The following is a 20,218-nucleotide window of genomic DNA, read 5'->3' as shown; positions in this document are numbered from 1 at the left end:
GGTGGAGCACAGAAAATCTGATAAGAGACCAAAAGACTGGAAAGCTTTTTGCTCATTCTGTAGATACTTATATGTGGCACACAAGCTGTTGCGTGTTGATGGCGTGTAGATGGAGTTTTTGTCCAACTAGGCAATCAGTTTTATGTTAGTGTCACACTCTTAAGCACCAGTATGCATTATTTTATAACATGTTTTGTCCATTCCTTCCTGCCCCTTTTCTTTATATTCTCTCTATCTACAGTACTTCCTCTTAAAGCCTTGTAAAACTGAAGGGGTCCATGCACTCACAGAAGGGGCCCAGCTGCTTTTATTTCTACAATATCTAATTTTAGTGCTTTGTCAATACACACATTTCATAAAAAAATCTATATTCTCTATTTGATGTGGCGACTTAGCACCTTCTTTACTTTAATAGCCTGTTTCAACAGGGGCTAGAAACACATTGGTGAGATGAATTGCAGAGTAAAGTATCCGTGTCACTCAGCGCATTTGCACTGATTGATCGGTTGTACATTAATGATCCTGCTGTCAGAAATCCTATACATTTATCGCGGCTGCAATTACAATTCTGAATTTGTTTCCTCATCTCATTTACAGAGCATCAATGTCAGAGTCTATCGATTGCTGTTTAAGGTTATAATCACCTACAGTGGGAAATCATTGCAATATTTTCTTTTCAGATGTCTTTTTCCCTTCTGTGTTGAAAATCTGTGTGTGCAGGAGAAATCAATTATAATTAACCTCCGGAAACATTGAGTGTGGTAAATGTTTCCATGGGACTGATATTCAGCCTTTTAAGAAGATGATCCGATTACTGTTGATTTGATTATCCTGTATTATTGTCTAATTCTTTACATTGAATGAGTCTCATAAACAAACAAGACCAGCAACACTATTTCTAATTTTCTGCCACTTAAAAGGTTCAAACTGAACAATCTGAGAAGGAAAATATATGAATGTATTGAACTGCTCCTAACTCATAGACAAACAACTTGACAAGAGCGAGAACAAGAAGATATTTGAATTTAGGAAAAAAACACTAAAAAGGCAATCAATGGTCCAGGGGCGCAAGCCAGAACTTCAGTCTTGTTTAATGACAAATGATAATACTTGAGTAATCTCATCAACTTCAATATAAGTTTAAGAGATCATTTATAGATGAACACGAAGGGAAAAGATGCTAAAATGTTAAAGACAATATCTATAAATGTATAGGTTTATATTAAGGCAAATATGCAATATCTTTTACATCACATGCCTACACTAAGATTGTCTGTTGTCCATGCAAACAACAGATTTGTATTGATGTTCATGTACCTTTTTTATAAACCTTTAAGCCACGATAATTGAATGACTCTTTCTCCTCTGTCCCGTTTAGGTGCTGAGCAAACGGCTAGCAGAAAGTACGACTGTGGAAAGACTCGGAGGTGAATGACGACAGAATGTCAAGCCAGTTGACCGTTTCTTTTTGAATGGATTAGAGGTCAGTGTAAATCTCATTACAGAATAAATAACAAAGTGTATCAACAGCACAACCTCTTCTGCAGGCCAATTTGTCTCTGTTAAATCTTACATTTTCTGCATGCTCTAATGTCTACCGTGGAAAATGGCCCAGTCTAGCTTGCATGATGAAATGATAAGCATTGATGTTACAAGTCCCCCAAAGCCCTGCATTCCTCCTCTCGTCATCACTGAATCATCTTTGGTAGAACGAGGAGAGATGGACATCTTTGAACTAACGGGGTTCATTATCTTGTACAACACGGGTAAATGTGTGTGTGCATGAAGAGGCACACACCCCCATACAGCACTGTTATATTATCTGGATAATAGCACACCACTTACTTAGTATCGTGGCTGATATTTTAAACAGCTGTGTCACAGGGTCAGCGTGTTTTTAATCATCGGAAATTATCAACAGCCAGAGTGTGACATAGTGGTCAACTTTCTTGGTATCATATACTCATTACTTGCATACGGCACAATTTATTTTACAATCTGTTTAACAGTAATGCTTTAAAAATGTACATAAATGCAACATGGATTACCAACATCCCCCTTTAAAATGATTGGGTCAGTTATTTGCTTACATCAGCTCATTAAATCCATTTCACATAATATTGAGTGATCTGATTCTCACTAAAGAAAGAAATAGCAAATATATTTAGTGCATAAACACAGTAATTAGAATGGAGGGATAATTAAACCTCAAATGAACTGTTGTACGGTGTCATTTCCTCCCTGCTGGAGATTATTCTGTCTGTATTCTGGTTGCAGCACTTTTATACCATGTGCCACTAACTTCTAGTAAAGCAGGATTTCTTCTAAGCTTTTTACCATCCTTTGCCAATCCCTGTTTCTTAGATCCACACTAGTTTCCTGGTGTTTGTAGGACAAGCAGCTGGCACGGCTGCCTCTAAAACGATTCAAAAAGGTCTTGTTTGTATATTTCTCTCGTCTCCTCTCCATTTGATTAGGAGTTTGCTTAATCCCTCAGTAGGCCCCGGTTATAAGCTCTTTGGTAATGACCTGCTTAATCCTCCTACTAGAGATAAAACGCACAGGCGCATTAACTTCAAAGCAGTTTACTCACTTCTCGTCTGCCTCTAAACAAAGCCCTATTATCGAGCAGTGATGCAACTGTACTTCCTGTTCTGTTGTGTTGGTTTCGTAATCTGAGCATCTGCTTGTCTTTAAGGTGACGGAGGAAGGCAGGTGGACATAACCGATTCATGTTAAAGATAGACCAAGCTCAAAATCACTGCATTGTGAACATTTGCCTTTGTCACTCAAAACAAAAATGTTGGTTAGTCATATAAAGTCCCTTTTTAAACCATTTTTAAAAGTGAGAAGTGACTACTCTTTGTCCTCAATGTTATTGTAAACTGAATATTTGTAGGTTTGGGGCTGTTCTGCAACAAGTCATGTGAAGGCGTCACATTGATCTTAAAGAAAAAGCAATTGTTCTCTATTTTCTGGCACTTTCTAGCCAAAATAAGTCATCGAATAATTGAGAACTACTTTCCAGATGACTTTGTTATGAGAACAAGTGATAGTTGCAGTATTGGTGTCATTCGTCTTGGAGACTTTTAGGATCATTTTAGCAACACTATTTTAAAAACGAGTGCCAAATAAATACATCGAAATAAAAACAGTCTTAAGTTAATTCATATAGAAAAATAGTATTTCCAACCAACCATACAAGCGGTGTTCACATGCCTGCACACAAATATATTAATCAATTGATCTCACTATTGGTAATACTATATTCAAGTTTGTGATTTGCATTGAAGTGACTGGTAAATTAAAGTTTGATGATAAAGCAAAATTGCAATCTTTAGACGATATACTTTATCACAATCTGATTATTTTAAAGGACAATAAATAATTCAGTCCTAATTGTGAACGTTCGAAATGATAGCAACTCTACTCTACGTGCATAAATGGCTGTTGCATAAAGATGAAAGCGTTTTTTCCTCCTGTCAGTTGTTGCTTTGAATTCACCCTGAAGAGCTGAACGGTATCATACTCAGGCTCACAACAGAAAAACACACACACACACACACACACACACACACACACACACACACACACACACACACACACACACACACACACACACACACACACACACACACACACACACACACACACACACACACACACACACACACACACACACACACACACACACACACACACAAACAGAATCCCATCTCCACAGGAGCTAACATGGCTCACAGCTTCAGCATAAGCGGATAATTTACAGGCAGTCTCAAACCTCTACCTTAGTTCACCCGTGGAGAGGAGCAGTGAAAATGTCAGGAGTTTAGTTAGGGCTACAACACCTGCATCTCTCTCATACACCGGGCTTCTGCTCCAATAGCTCCCCAAGGGTGGCTCACGAGCACTCAGCTTTTATTGCTGTGATGACTGCTCATGATTTTTACGCCAGAGGACAGCAGGATATAAAAAACAACTCCATTCACCCATCCCTCCGCTCGCTGCAGCTTCCACATGCTGTAAAGACGAACATTCAGCACTGGAGACCATCATAGAGATTAGCAGCTGGTTTGACTTGAAGTGCGTTTAACAAGGTCACAATGCTGTTGTAGACATTTCAAATCACAAGTCTCTCTTCAAAACATCTTTTCCCATCACTGCAAAACAATCGTAGTATTTAGTGCCTTCTAGAGTTTTTTTCCCAGCCTTGTACCTTGGGCTTTGGGGGATAAAAACATACAAATATTTGCAAGTGTTGTCTGTGTCAGGGAGAATTAATACACATATATTTAAGCCAGTGGATCACTTACTGCATTTTAAAAAGCTACATTCAGGGCACCCAGAGGTTTCTCATATGTTATAGTCCATCACAGATCAAAGGCAACTGCTCACAATCAAAGTCCAAAGCCTGCAGAAGCAGCACAAAAGATCTCGGGAATTGTGTTTTTCAGTAAAGCTGACGTTCTTTCGCGGAGCTTCTGCATAGCGTATAACTGTCAGCAGTATTATGTAGAACTTGTCAGCTAGAGACCATTAAGCTTTTACAGAATTTCATTGAATTTGCAAGCAGTCTGTAATTGTTAGCTTTCTACACAATTTGTATGTAGCTTTTAGTAGTATGAAACACAATGACAGTGCCCTAAACATTATTTTGTACATGAATGAATATTGTTCATTACATCACGAGAACTGCAAGTTATAAGTATTGTCATCATTGATTCATCTGGTGCTTCATTTCCCAAATGCTTAATCGTTTAGTCCATAACATATATTAATGATCACAGGTCTTATCAACAGTATAATGCTAAATGAGGCATTACATTACATTACATTGCATTTAGCTGACGCTTTTATCCAAAGCGACTTACAATAAGTGCATTCGACCAAGAATCATATAAGTACATCAGGTTTCATAGAGCCAAAACACATGGGTTAGGGTTTCTGCCCTTCCCTCCTATCTTTATGTTAACAAAAACATAGCCACACAAACTCTGTGAAAGTGTGGCATGCCTGTAAATAAGTCAATTGAAGAACAGTTTAAAAAACACATTCCAGGATTGTTTTAAAATGTCAAAATATGTATTATAACTTCCCTTTAAATAGCAGCTCAGTGAACGCCAGGTCGTTCATCTTATGCTTATTCTGGAATTGGAAGAAATCATCTAGCCCGAGCTTCTCTAACATTATTCCTGCTCATAATGAGGGAGGAGAAAAGTACTTGATGTAGTCACATCTCCACATTTTATGTCAAGAGTGAGGTTATGTCACAAAAGTTGAATACGAGTATCTGGATGCAAAAAAAGTCCTTGATATATTTAATTAAAAAATCTCACGCCAAAGCTTTTTGAAATGTGTTTTTCTGCTGTGTAGGGTTTGATCATTCAGGTTTTCACAAAGAATATGCCAGCATGGAACAATCTAAATCCTCAACAAGCCCCTGCCTGTTATTTCAGACACTTTTCAATTTCCTGAGGCGGGACACTGGGAGCACGTAAACTGAAAAGCTGCTTTTGTTTTCAGTGCCTTTTTCCTTAATCTGTCAACCATGGAAGACTTTTATTTCCCAACATGATTGTCTTTCATCTTCTGTCCAGTTGCTTCTGTGTCTTTTATATTTTACATGTCAGTGCAGTCTTCTTTCCAGATCAAAACAACATTTTTACTTGAGGGATTATATCTGCAACACCTGCTGAGTCGAGCTGCTAACAAGTGGATTACATAAATCCATATCTCATAAACAAGTCCTCATACCTTAAAGATAAAAAAAAAGATTATGCATGAGTCTGGTTCAAAGCCTTTTTCTGATCTTTCATCTCTGTATAGATAATCTAAAAAAACATACTTAAAGGTTGTGGTTAAGGTAGGAAAGGATCTACTTTATGAAATAATATAAATAAAGTGGGTGATGGTAGGTAACTGTAATTACATTTCAACACGTTGTGTTCTCCACTATCCACTGACCTCTTCCCAACAGTTTCTGTGTTCGTGTAACACACCACACACGTCCTCTGTGTGCTACAGCTCATTCGACAACTGAAAAGGTTGCTTGTCAGGAAAACCAAACACAAGTAATCATAAACTTTCAACAAACAACCGGTGCTGTTGTTTTTCTGGGGAGATCAGACTCCAATAGATGTAAATGAATTTGGGTCGAAATGCATCAGAGACAAGGCAGCCAATTTGTGAGCAACTAGCTAAATGCTACTTGTTTGTCTCACAATTAACTCATGCGTTTGCAGATGTGATTTCCAAACTTCCTCATTTGTGGAAACATATTATAGAGGACATTAATAATAGTGTTAAATGTAATTGTTTTTGTCAACCAATTTAAGAGCACATAAAACAACATATTTCAATGTTATATGTTGGATAAAATAGGAGGTTGTTGGCTCTTCTGCCTAACGAGGGATTCAGACCAATAACAGCGCTGCATTAAAACGCATGGGGCTGTGTTGGTGGGGGGTTGGCTTTCCAAGGACAAGGAATCCAGTTGGATGAAACGATTAAGGCTTTTAAAGGTTTATCAGATGCCAAAACCTTTCCTATGCAGTTAAGGATTTTACAACTCTGTTAAGTCTTGATGGCTGCAACTATTATATCTTCCGTCACTTTAATCACAAGCTAAACTTGAAAAGCACTCGAAGAACGTAAACCTCCGCCAAGTCCATTTCCATAAGTGAATAATAATGTGTGTATCCACCCATTGATTTTGATATGCTCCAAAATGTATTGGTTTATTTCTTGACCTATGCTTCACAATTCCACCAAGTTTCATTACAATAAGGCCTTCAGTTTGTCTGTAATCATGCTGACAAACCCAAACAAAAACACCTTCCTTGGCAAGGTACCAAAAACATTCAGGTTACAAATCCACCAGGAATGTGGGCAGGCACATATTTGACCAAGCTTTCGAGTAAATATTATGATTCTTCGGAGTCCGTATTGTTAATACCATTTTTTTTAACAAGCGTCTGGTGTCATTGCTGTCCTTTAATCTGTATATCATGTTTTCCCCAAATAACATGATCAGCACAAAGTATAAATCAGCCAAGTTCAGACTGCTTTCAACTCCCTGGTTTAGAGCCCGCACCGGTTTACAGACAGGCTTAGTTTAGATCAGGTTTAAGATGGTCTCAGGTCCGAGTTCACTGTCCCGTTGCTACATGGCTACGAGATGATTAGTCCCTATCTTTTCAGTTTTTGTCGTAATAAACCAATTTTTAAGTGTCTTCTGTTAAAATGTGTTCTTTATTCTCGCGTCCAGGAGAGAAGCTTTAAAATGAGACTAAATGGAGTCTCTGAAAAGATTCAAATGGGATACTTTAATTAAAAAAGGCGCGGTAGTGTTACAGACAGAATATTGTTCCGTCAGACAAACAGCTGTGGTCCGGTTCTCCTGAGCAAGAAAGACAGCGGATCTCTCCCCCGGCGCTGCTATATATATCCTCTGCTGGCTCCTCCCCGCCAGCCGGCTCACCTCGTCTCCAATGTCCGTTATTGCATTTAAACAGAGGATAGGTTCTTTTCACATTCAATATATGCTTAACACGCCGTTTCTCCTCATATTCTCTTTCATCACTTTTCATTTAACACATTCTAAACGCTGTAATCAATACTCTAAACAATACTTCTCGGCTCGTTTGGTTTCCGGTCATTCCGGATGTTGTCACATGCTACTCTCGTCTGTAAACAATGTATTCAAATAAACTGTACCTTCATTTAATATTCAGCATGATAGTATCTCGACATCTATAGTTGTAGTGTTAAATCAGTAGGCTTCGGTTTGCACCACTCCATATCATTTCGCTACTAAATTCACCTCTTCAGGAAATCGTATATTAGCCACATGCTAAATGCTAACCGGAGATGAAGGATTTTCAGAATAAAAGCTTAACTGCTTGTGCACAAGAATTTCTGGTTTTTCAGTATAAAAGAGCATTAAAACTGACAGCATGTTTAAACTACATTTCCCCATTAAAACATTGATTTTAATTTCTAACAGTCCCTCCTTACACACCTAAAAGGTGTGTATAATACTGAAATCAATGAGTTCTTCATCTGAACTTTGCATATTACATATCTCATATTAACAAACATACAATCAAATGGAATGGTTTTACAGCCGGCTTTACAAAAATACAAAATAAATTCTTGTCTGTGTTCAAACATAAAAGTTTTCCCTTGTGTATAACTTCTAGTGTTTACATTCAATATCATTCTTCAAAATAGCAGCAATGGCTTGGTATCAGAACATTTCTTCCTCCCTCCTTTCACAGAAACCGTTCTCATACCACGCTCAGTGTTAAGGCACTTGTTTTTACAAAGTGAAAAGAAACAAACCATTTTAGAATAGCAATGATTTATACAACATGAAATCTACCATATTAGAATAGTATAAAATAATAATGTCAAATACAATGGACTATCTTAGAATAGTGTAAAATTAATTGGAATAATAAAAATATACTATCTTGGAATAGTATGAAGTAAATTGAAATGGATTCACTCCATTTTAATTTTGCTCACTTCTTCACATGATTTCATCATTTAAAGAATCACATCAGCTGGACATTCATTGATCAATCTCATCTCCGAACATCCATATCATTTAAACTAACTCATCATTGTCATCAACATCTGTATACGGGGTGGGTCGTCTTGTTCTGCTAGCATTTGTAACTGTCTCCTCCTGAGAAATTTACCCTCCCTCCTTTCATACCATTTAAGGTATGAAAGTAATATGTTCTCTAGAAGGGGCCGTTGTGCGTTCTACTCTGGGGTACGGCAGTCTAGACAGTCATTTCTGGGAGAAGATTTTGGTCAGTTCCAACAGTTGTAGAGTTTCATCACTTAAAAGTTCCTACTCAGTACCTTTGGGTGGTCTGTTCTAATGCAGTGATAAAGTCCCTGAAATGGTGTGAAAACCGGTGGAATATCAATAACTCATTATACTAATTTATTTTCAATTATGGTCTACTTAAATACCTATGCTAACCCCTTTTACAGTGTGTGGAACCTTGGGTGCCCGAGCATGTGATAATTACTCCCTCCTTTAACAAGGATTTTAAAAACAGAAGTCATTTCATTAATGGTTTGTAGTTTAATTCAGGAATTTACACCTATGGCAGATATGTTTCTCCTTTAAATAACATCTCTAAATGTCAGGTCATCACTGATTGGATGACCTTTAGGAGCTGGTGGCGCTTGTCTTTTAAAACTCATACTCTGGAGCCGTGCGCTCCCTCTGAAGCTGCAAGTAAGATTTAAAACATCTGCAGGGTGGGTTGAGCGACCCCTTCTCCCTAAACGATGTTTGTTGTAACAAATATGTACCATCACAATGAGTGATCCAAGGCCCCGCATGTATTACTCCCAACTACATTAGTTTTTTTTTTTTTTTAATTAAACTTTGCTTTCGCTCTTTGCCCAGTGTCATTTTAAAACTCTACATCTTGGACGAAAAACAAATGTTATTTCCACCTTAATCTTCCCTCCTGAGGTAATAACCATGCTACAATGGAGATATCAATACTCTAGATTGGAACACTATCTTTGGCTTGGTACTAGCTCTACCTTTAACATTTTCCATACAAATAAAGATTTGTCTGCTTTTATAGAGTGGTTACTAAAACCATCCCTTTAAACTGTAGGTCTATACTGTAACAAATTAAATCTTCCCCAAATTCACACATGAATAAAAAAACTCTTAAAGAATAATTTGTTGATATGATGAAAAGATTGAATAATATGTTCTACCCTCAGTGTGTTTTTAGGGTTATTTAATAGTTTCCTCTTTTTTCTTTATAAATTCACCAATTGATTAATTCATGGCTAATAAATCTTTTTCTTTACGTATTTCTCGTTGGTGAATAAGTGTGTTTATGTGTAAACTCACAAACTCCCGTTTTCCTTCTCTCCCCCTCTGGTTGTCAAGCCACGACCCCCTCACGTTCTGCCGGACCATGCCAACTCCTCCGTCCTGTCCTATTCTCCGTCCACCTTCTCCTCAGTCCATCTGCGCTTGGACCCTTCCGCTGTAACTCTTTTCAGTGTCCCATTTGCTTTGCTTTTCATCTCCTCCTTTAGTCTCTACTTTGTTGCATGGAGGGCGTATTCCGCTCTCATGTCCCACACTCTGCTCTTGTGTCCAAATCTTGTGGCTCAGCTTGGAACTTCATGTCCTGTGGGGGACCGATGAGAGTGTGCCTTTTTATGTCACCTGTAGTTCTGGATGCCTCAGGTGGAGATGGTTCAGGATAAAGTCTTGTCATTGTTGGTTCAGCTCTGCTTCTCTGTCTGTTCGATGGAGGAGGAGGAGGAGTCTTCCGTGGTGAGGTCTTTTGTCTGCTTGGAAGTTGGGGTCGTAGCGTTCTGACAGGCGGAGAGAGAGAGAGAGAGAGATCTCGGGAGGCATTACGTATAGTTAAATTCTAACACACTGAGGTAAAATAAATCCAACCTTTTCCACTCTATTTTCCTAACCATACTATCCATCTTAGTTGTTAAATGCCATCTAAACACAATTCATGTCTACTAATAATTTTACCATATCCCTAAACATTGCCTTCACCCACTGTAACATGTTTATTCCAATTAACTCTTTCAGGAAACCATTTTCTTCTATACATTTAAATACCTAGATGTTTCAAGCACCACATATTTCACACACTATAAAAGAACGTCTCCATATTTTCTCCATCACTTTAAATCTCACTGTTATTTAGAACCGTAGTAACTTTTGTGACTGGACATATCTGCAATGTCGCCACTATCTGCTGGGGAATCTTGTTCATAGAGTTTGTACGTACAAAGCTGTACTTGTGGGTTAGTAGCCTGTGTCTAACAATCATTTTCAATAATTGTGCTCAGGTCACCGATCGGTTGTTCATAGCTTAACAGGGGGTGTTTCTGGTACAGACTAAAACATGGATCCAGTGTATTTAGAGATTCCCCTAATCTGTAAATCCCCATCACTTACATATCCCAATCACTTAAACCCATCTCATCATTTGATACAAGAACTGCATATAAGGGGGTGAATCATCTTGATTATAACCGCCTCTTGTTTGGGACCGAGTATTTCTAACTCCTCCTCTTGTTGCTCAGCTGATCTTTTGGCTCTGAGGATAAGTGAAAGTCTCTGAAACACAGCTGGAGTCTTGTTAGTGATGTGGGCATTCTATGAGTGAACTAATGGATCCATGTCTTACATAATATTGTACTCCCCTTCCAACCAGAAAGGTGCCAAGTGTAATGAGCACAATCAACAATGCTATTCCGACTCTTATCCCTAGGGGACCCCACAATTGGTTTGGCTTTGTTCTCATCATCTCTATTTTAAACCTGGTTGTGTCTGTTACAGAATTTAAATAATGAGTACAAAAATAACATAACAAATTGGACTCTTTTTACAGATGTAAAACAAAAAATAGGTATTCACATTAATGTACAATCTATAAAAATCTATAGACAATTTGTCTTTTGAGCTGTTTCTATCTTTATCTTATTTCTATTTATTGTTTTGTTCCAGCTCTGCCAAATCAGTCCTAACTCCCAATAATGTTCTGGAAGTCGCCAGCGAAGGGTGACAATGTGTGAGGTGGTGTCAATTTGCTCCTTTTTCTTTACCTTTAAACCGGAGCGCGTGTGAAGTTTGTTACAACCTTTCACGCTTCCGTCCACCGGGGATCAGCCCACTGTCTTTTGTGAACTTTCACCCTCACCCAATCACCTGGCCGAACAGGAGTCTCTTCTGGTGTCTCGTCTGGTATCTCTGTAGTTTTCCTAGCCTGCTGTGTAGACAAAACTTGCATAATATTACTCAGAGTTCTGACATATTCATCCACTTCTATTTGTCTAATATCTAAAACTGGACCACTCCCTCCTTGGAGAAGGCCCGAGCTTCGGCATACCTCTTGTTGACTACATGTTATTATTTATTAACTACAACGTCACTGAAATCAACATATCTGTATAATCATGACACTCCCTCCTTTGAGCATAAAATGCTCAATTAATATTGCAATGATTACCCTATTCTGAACAGGACATGTAAAACCCATAACGTTGCATTAAAGAAATATAAATTCTCCGTGTACCCACAAGGGGTACAAAAATATCGTATGATTTATGGTTTTCTGATGGTATAAATGCATATTCACTATAAAAAAATCAGCAATTAGCACTTCTAATAGTTTACTTGTTTCAATAATGGCTTTTGTCATGGTATTATGCATCATCGTTGCTGCGAAAAACAATACCCCTGGTGTCGCTAATGCGTCTCAATAATTCTAGGATTAGAGGATTGGTTGACACTGCTGAACTAACATATGATAAAATAATATTTCTCCAAACTGGAGGGAAAATATGAACTATTCTCTCAGAGAGTGACCTGCATGAAGGGCTGGTGCTGGTTGATCATCAGCTGGATACAGTCCTCTTGTTTGCCATTGTTCCAACAGTTTCTCCATGTGGTTCCATGTTTTTTCTAAGTTTTGGAGCTGTTATGGCATCTGATCTGATTTGTATCCTTCCTTTGATATCTGCTGTTGAGCCTGGCTCTACATCTAGTCTCAACTTAGTTTGTTTTGGTGACATGTTCTCCAATTATGTATTAACCTATCAAAGATGAAGCACTAATCTTCTGACTATCACCTTCGTTGCTGTTCGTCCGAACTTTAATTTTTTTTTTTTTTTTTTTTTTTTTTGCTCAAAGTTTTATTATTTGTATAGATTTTTTTTTTTTTTTTTTTTAAGTTTAAGGTAAAATATTAATAAAGTTAATTAATATATAAAAAATATGCAAAATTAAAATATGAAATGTTAAAATAAAGTTGTACCGTGTATGGTTTTGACTTTGAAATATGAATTTGGTTCAAAATCACAATGTTATGGTGTTTCCGCTATTTGGGTAATAATTCTGTACTACCACCAGAGTGCGCTATTTTAAATTCCAGCTTAATCCACTAGGGAATAGCTGTTTCAAAACTGACTCGTTTTTGACAAAGGAGAACGGTTGTTTCCTCAAAAATATCTTTAAAATAGGAATTTACACTATGGTTAAACAACACAACACATAACCGCCAAAACACATTTGCAAAGAAGAATATTCACAATGTTATGGTGTTTCCGCTATTTGGGTAATAATTCTGTACTACCACCAGAGTGCGCTATTTTAAATTCCAGCTTAATCCACTAGGGAATAGCTGTTTCAAAACTGACTCGTTTTTGACAAAGGAGAACGGTTGTTTCCTCAAAAATATCTTTAAAATAGGAATTTACACTATGGTTAAACAACACAACACATAACCGCCAAAACACATTTGCAAAGAAGAATATTCACAATGTTATGGTGTTTCCGCTATTTGGGTAATAATTCTGTACTACCACCAGAGTGCGCTATTTTAAATTCCAGCTTAATCCACTAGGGAATAGCTGTTTCAAAACTGACTCGTTTTTGACAAAGGAGAACGGTTGTTTCCTCAAAAATATCTTTAAAATAGGAATTTACACTATGGTTAAACAACACAACACATAACCGCCAATACACATTTGCCAGCAGAAGTACTTCCAATAGTTCTAACTCTAACAAGAAGTATGATGTTCTTTAGAAGATGGAATGCCCAGCCTCAGTGTGTTAAAGCAAACAGAGTACTTCAATTAGCATTTCATGAAATGGTGACTGCCGTGGCTCACCGTGAACATGAGGTCAAGACAAAATGGCAACTGGTTTTCCAACCTTTGACCTGAAGAACAAAGGGATTTGAGAAAACACCTGGAGTTGAAATTGGTGAGGTGATATTTTGTCTAGTAAATTCAACACACAACACTGTAGTTTAAAATAACATTTCCATTTAGTTTACAATGATAAATGGGCCTCATACCCTTACGTCATAGCCCTCTACCCATGTACGTAAATTTTTTTGACTTTAAGAGCCAGTATGGTCATTTCTTCTGTTTAAACACGCTATTTATGGGACAAATAGGACGCTAAGCAAACACAATTAGAAGAATATCGTCTATCTAACGCACGAATGTCGCACTTCCTGCCGTAATCCACAACGCAATGTCTTGAAAAACAGAATGGTGTAACCACTGAGAGCTTCAAACTGCTCAGGCCTTTTCCTTGAAATAGGACTTTTTTAAAACAGCCTCACGCTGTTTGTTACACAAAACACTCACTCCAATAACCTTAGCTTCAAACTTTGGCTGTGTCTTTCCCTCAAGCAGTCCCGACTGCTTAATGGCCTAAAACCATTCACGTAAAACGTAAAACGCCAAAAAAGACACATATAGTGATTGGCCTCTAGCCGACATGTACTAACAGACAAACGAATAGCATGCAGGGTTAAATAGAAAAAAAGAAATTGAACTCACCCTGCCTGTAACAAAGCAACGCCACGTGGTAGACTACCAATATTTATCAATTTAGGCTTGTTTTAACTTAAATTGCACAGCTATTTTCAGGATCCGCTGGCCGCCGTCAAACACACAGAACTAACATTGTCCTACATTAACTATTGAAGAATTCGATATAACAGGTTTCTCCATACCTAGTTGATTTGAGCTCTCTGTGTGCTGAACGGATGCCAGCGGGTCCAGCAAGCAGCCTGCTGTAGTCTCTCCCGGTTTTGCGAGATCCTGGGCTAGCTCGCCAATTGTTAAAATGTGTTCTTTATTCTCGCGTCCAGGAGAGAAGCTTTAAAATGAGACTAAATGGAGTCTCTGAAAAGATTCAAATGGGATACTTTAATTAAAAAAGGCGCGGTAGTGTTACAGACAGAATATTGTTCCGTCAGACAAACAGCTGTGGTCCGGTTCTCCTGAGCAAGAAAGACAGCGGATCTCTCCCCCGGCGCTGCTATATATATCCTCTGCTGGCTCCTCCCCGCCAGCCGGCTCACCTCGTCTCCAATGTCCGTTATTGCATTTAAACAGAGGATAGGTTCTTTTCACATTCAATATATGCTTAACACGCCGTTTCTCCTCATATTCTCTTTCATCACTTTTCATTTAACACATTCTAAACGCTGTAATCAATACTCTAAACAATACTTCTCGGCTCGTTTGGTTTCCGGTCATTCCGGATGTTGTCACATGCTACTCTCGTCTGTAAACAATGTATTCAAATAAACTGTACCTTCATTTAATATTCAGCATGATAGTATCTCGACATCTATAGTTGTAGTGTTAAATCAGTAGGCTTCGGTTTGCACCACTCCATATCATTTCGCTACTAAATTCACCTCTTCAGGAAATCGTATATTAGCCACATGCTAAATGCTAACCGGAGATGAAGGATTTTCAGAATAAAAGCTTAACTGCTTGTGCACAAGAATTTCTGGTTTTTCAGTATAAAAGAGCATTAAAACTGACAGCATGTTTAAACTACATTTCCCCATTAAAACATTGATTTTAATTTCTAACACTTCCAAATACATAAATAATTAATAGATTAATTTTAATTTCTCCATTCTTCCCCAAAAATACAATGTACTTCAATGTAACGGTCTCTCTTCTCTTCTCTTCTTTAAATGACATTCTAGTTTTAGTGGAAGTTTCAGTCAGGTGGTTAATGGGGAAAGGCTATGACTGTGCCAGCATAGAAAGATATGATTTTGAACCAAAAAAAAAGGTGAGTAACCCTTGCCAATGGAGACATGACATTCCTCTTCCCATGTGCTTAATGTTGTGTGTAAATACATTCGGGAAGGGACATGGCTTTAAACGCGTCTTGTATTCAGTGCGTGGCTTTACGATACTCTCCGTGCTGCAGTGCTTAAGCCCATGTCTATCCACCTTGAGCCTGAGCTCAACAGCAGCAACAAATCACTATAAAAAGAACCAATTATTTATAGTCGCTTCGTTGACAGGGGACGGTCCTACTTATCTTTCAGGGTGCAGTCCCCAGGCCCTCTGCCACGCGTTTCCAGCATTGTCAGAGCTCCTGTACGCCCGGTCCTTCATCACTGCACTAAAAAGCAGCAACATTTCTCTAAATATCCGCGATGTAAGACAATCATTAATCAGAGATGCAGGTTATTTTTCACCACTTACTGGAACAGTAGATAGATCTAGATTTGTGGTCTTTTGAAAAGGGTTTAGTTTTCATATGGGAATTTTCCTTTTTGCATATATGGGTGGACACGCGAAGCCCCATTCCTACAAAATCAAACCCAAAAGTCAGTGTTTAGCTTTACCAGTTGACATCCTAGAACTTAATATAGCAGGGGGGTATTTTTCATCTACAACTTGCACTTCCTCAACATATACTTGTTGAAGCAGTTTTGAAGTTAACTTTCCTATGTAGTAAGAGACATTCACTTTGTTCAAGAGGCTGCTAGCATTATAATGTGACTCTGCAAAGCTGTAGGACATTTCTATCTTCCAATTAATGCACATGAATTGAGCTGACCTTTGCTAGTGTCTAGTTTAAGGTGGGATATTGAAACGAACTTGGGGAATAATGATTTTCCTCCCCCTCCCTCTTTCATCAGAGGACCGGAGTGTCGTCAGTGTAATAGTGAATTCTTTGAGCAGTGAGCTGTAATTAGTGTGGAGGAGGCGACCTCAGTGTGTGTATTGATTTCCAACTGGCTTGGTGAAAATGCCAAAAACACAGAGGACATGAAAACATGGATCAGGACTGAGTCATCCAGTTACGTGTCTCTTTGCATTGTTAGGAGTCTTCATTTATATACAATTAAGCCATCGACAACCTTTAAATAAAATCGGAATTTGTGCAATCTGAGCAAGACATATCACTCCAATATTAAATGTTGAATGCTCTACCTAAAGTTTAAAAAGAGTCCAGAACATTTACGTGAAAATTAATTGGGGTATAAATTGAAAATGCACAAAACATATCATCTGATATAGACGGAATATAAACGATCATTTTGTGACAGTAACCTTTATGTAAAAGAAAATGTTCGGGTTTGGAAATGTCAATATACATTTTAATTGCAAGTTGGAGTGTAGACCTTTGAAAGTAAGTAATTGGGACGATGTAAGGGACCTGGGCTCAGCACTTAAAAAACAATGTAATAGGTAAACAAACAATATATAACGTGTCAATAAGTAAGCTTTAGTGGTGCCTGTTGGTCATTTTTGTATTACCGTTGGACATAGCAGGGCCAGCTGTCTCTAATTAATTTTGCCAGATAGAAGAGTTTCTGATCAAAAGTGAATTCTGAGCGCCTTCAAACAAGAAGTAAAAAATGAAGGACGAGTAGATTAGACTTATTGCAGACGAGGGTTGTTTGTTGGTTTACAAACCAACAAATAAGAGACAAATAAGAGACATGCGCACATGCTGGCAACTAATGCATAGTCCTAAGCCTCTAATTGGTTTTAGTGGGACGGACCACACTGAGTGGCGTTGGTTTCCTGTCTTCATGTGCTTCTGACTCATTTTCATCTAGACAGACTTCTCACCAAACAGTGAGCAAAAATGTGTGTTTGACACAAATTACAACTTGTCATCTATTTTGAGAAATCTTCTCCAAGCAGCATTCTCTTGGGTTTATGTCATTTCCCACGAAATAATCACTAGTTAACACTTGAACAGTGTGGTTATGTCACTCATACACTTATCGGTCTAGTCTATTCTATAGGATTAACGATTCCCCAGCTAGATCTCTCCTGATTTATTTGTATATGGATGCATGTGCATAACAAAGACTTCAAACATGGCCCGGCTATAACAGGATGAAAGGACATATTCTTCGAAAACGATTTTATTCAAAGCCTGACCAAAACTAAAACTGCCGATTTATGACCGAGAAATTATATCATGAAAGTTACGGTGCTTATTAAGCATTTTAAAATGTATCTGTTAAGTTGCCAAAGTGCTTTGTTTTGAATGTTCATCAGTATTATAATCAAAAAGAGAAATATGAATGTTAGTTTTTACTGAAATGATCAAATAAAGTCAACATTTCACAGTCTTTACTGAGCTGTCTGGGGTTTGCTCAACTTTTAAAATATGTCTGAATGGTGATGTACACAGTGATAGATGTTAAGGACTAACGTTTATAATAAATACATTTGTATTTATTTTTAAATCTTTTCATACAATCATACGTATTGGGATCATTTGTATTAATGTGGACCGGAGGGAGAGGGTGACGAGCATAAGTTTCACTTTCCTTTTTTATTTCAATTCCAACTTTGGTCATGAAGAATATGTTTCTCTGTTATCCACGTTCATAAAGCAACAGCATCAGAGCACGGTGCAGAGTCTCTAGATGAGTCCCTCGTTCTTATTGTACATCCATGTTCTAGTCCGCTGTATAGAAAACTGTAGTTCCAACTTTCCATACTTTCCCCACAGCAGCAGACGCATATTCATGACGTCCGCTGGCGCATCATAAACACGTCGGATAGTGAAAGTGCATTCGGATTCTCTAAAGTACCGCAGTCTCTTCTCCTAAGTCCTTTTGAATTCTCCTATCCACTATCCATGTGACGTTTCACACAGAGGTCAAGGAATAGACGATAGGGTTAGATGTTAGGAGCTGATTTTTCGATTATCCGACCGCAACCTCAGACCCATTGTAGCTGAAAGAACACGCTATGCACTGTGCACACACAGTCTGACCACTCACTGTAGCGTTAATCCAAATCCTCCCACTATAAAAAAGTATCTTGTAAAGTCATGGCTCCAGGTCAGGGGTAGAGGAGTAATATGATCTTTGAAGTGAAGGCAGATTCAACAGATAAGATGTTCTTCATGGATTTTACGTCATTGTATTTACATTTGCACCTTTTTCCCATCACATAATAATGATTAAGTAGGATATGATGAGTCAATAATGTTAAATGGCTTTTTAAAAAAAACTTCAACGGTGCTGAGAGTTGTAGATTGCATGGTAATGGGACCGACATATAATCAATGCTACATGCTTCTAACGTATCCCATGTGTTTGTGTCATGCAGGCGAGCTGTCACCATGCGCTGCCTGGCTGCTCGGGTGAACTACAAAACCCTCATCGTTATCTGCGCCCTCTTCACACTCATCACTGTGTTGCTATGGAACCGCTGCACCAGTGACACCTCGCTTCACTTCCTGCCCCGTGCTGCAGTGGTGGCTCCAAGTCCCAATGTGGGGGATGCTAGCATCAGCAGCCAGCAACACCCCCCACAACCCCCGGAGCCCCCACCTGTTGTCGGTGTTGCCGCGGGGATCAAGTATGAAGAGATCGACTGCCTGATCAATGATGAGTCTACAATCAAAGGCCGACGAGAGGGCGGAGACGTTTACCTTCCCTTCAGCTGGATGGAGAAGTACTTTGAGGTGTACGGCAAGGTGGTGCAGTACGACGGCTACGACCGCTTTGAGTTCCAGCACAGCTACTCAAAGGTTTACGCACAGCGCGAGCCCTACCACCCCGATGGAGTCTTCATGTCATTTGAGGGATACAATGTGGAGGTCCGCGACCGTGTCAAGTGTATAAGTGGAGTGGAAGGTGAGACTTTTATATATAATTATCTTCTTTATATACCGTAATTTTCGGACTATAAGGCGCACCTGAATATAAGCCGCAGCAGCTAAATTGAATGATGTGTACATATATAAGCCGCACTGGACTATAAGCCGCAGGTGTTTTAATGTTTAATTACCATATGTAAGGGTTCGTGCACAGAGGAGATTGTCTGGAAAGAGATGGCTGTTTGAAGAAGCTCCTATTTATTAACATTTCAACAAACAAGTTGCATATTTGCATAACGTATTCAAGTGTTACCATTTAGTGCAATAGTAGCTACAGAAGATGTACTGTGCTGTGTAAACTGTACTGTATCACATAGCGTTTCAGACACACAAACTTTTCAACTTTCAAACTTAAACGGTGCGCTCCCAGCGCACGTACCGGCAGTGATCTACAGCAGTGGTTTTCAACCAGTGGTACGGGGACAAACTGTCTCGTTCTTGTAATGTCTGTCTGTCTTGCTCTCGTTCTGTCTCTCGTACCACTCTCGGTTCCACTTTTACTTTTGCGCGCTACCTGTCTCACTCTTTTCCGGCCTCCAGCTTTTCCTGTTGGAGCCCGCCGCTTAAAGGTGGGGGGCGCGGACCGGCCATAGAGCCCATAGAGTTAAAGGTGGTGGACTGTAACCTGTAAAATCTATAGATTTAGGAGGTCCCCGAGCGGCCGTTAGCTGTAAAAATCCATAGATTAGCCGCACCGTTATATAAGTCGCAGCGTCGAAAAAT

General features: G+C 38.7%; 1 protein-coding gene across 1 annotated transcript in view; it reads left to right on the top strand.

Annotated features, from left to right (window-relative positions):
- glceb (glucuronic acid epimerase b) overlaps nucleotides 1–20,218 on the top strand; it is a 68,470-nt gene that overhangs the window by 25,551 nt on the left and 22,701 nt on the right. Inside the window, exons 2-3 of the mRNA XM_079666520.1 lie at nucleotides 1,379–1,483; nucleotides 18,943–19,472. Coding sequence (XP_079522646.1) covers nucleotides 18,956–19,472 — 517 coding nt within the window. The 5' untranslated portion in view covers nucleotides 1,379–1,483; nucleotides 18,943–18,955. The remainder of the gene's footprint in view (nucleotides 1–1,378; nucleotides 1,484–18,942; nucleotides 19,473–20,218) is intronic.

Source organism: Notothenia rossii (assembly GCF_949606895.1).
Source record: "Notothenia rossii genome assembly, chromosome: 2".
Taxonomy (NCBI): domain Eukaryota; kingdom Metazoa; phylum Chordata; class Actinopteri; order Perciformes; family Nototheniidae; genus Notothenia; species Notothenia rossii.
Note: the sequence above shows the minus strand (reverse complement) of the source record. Positions and strands in the feature narration are given on the sequence as shown.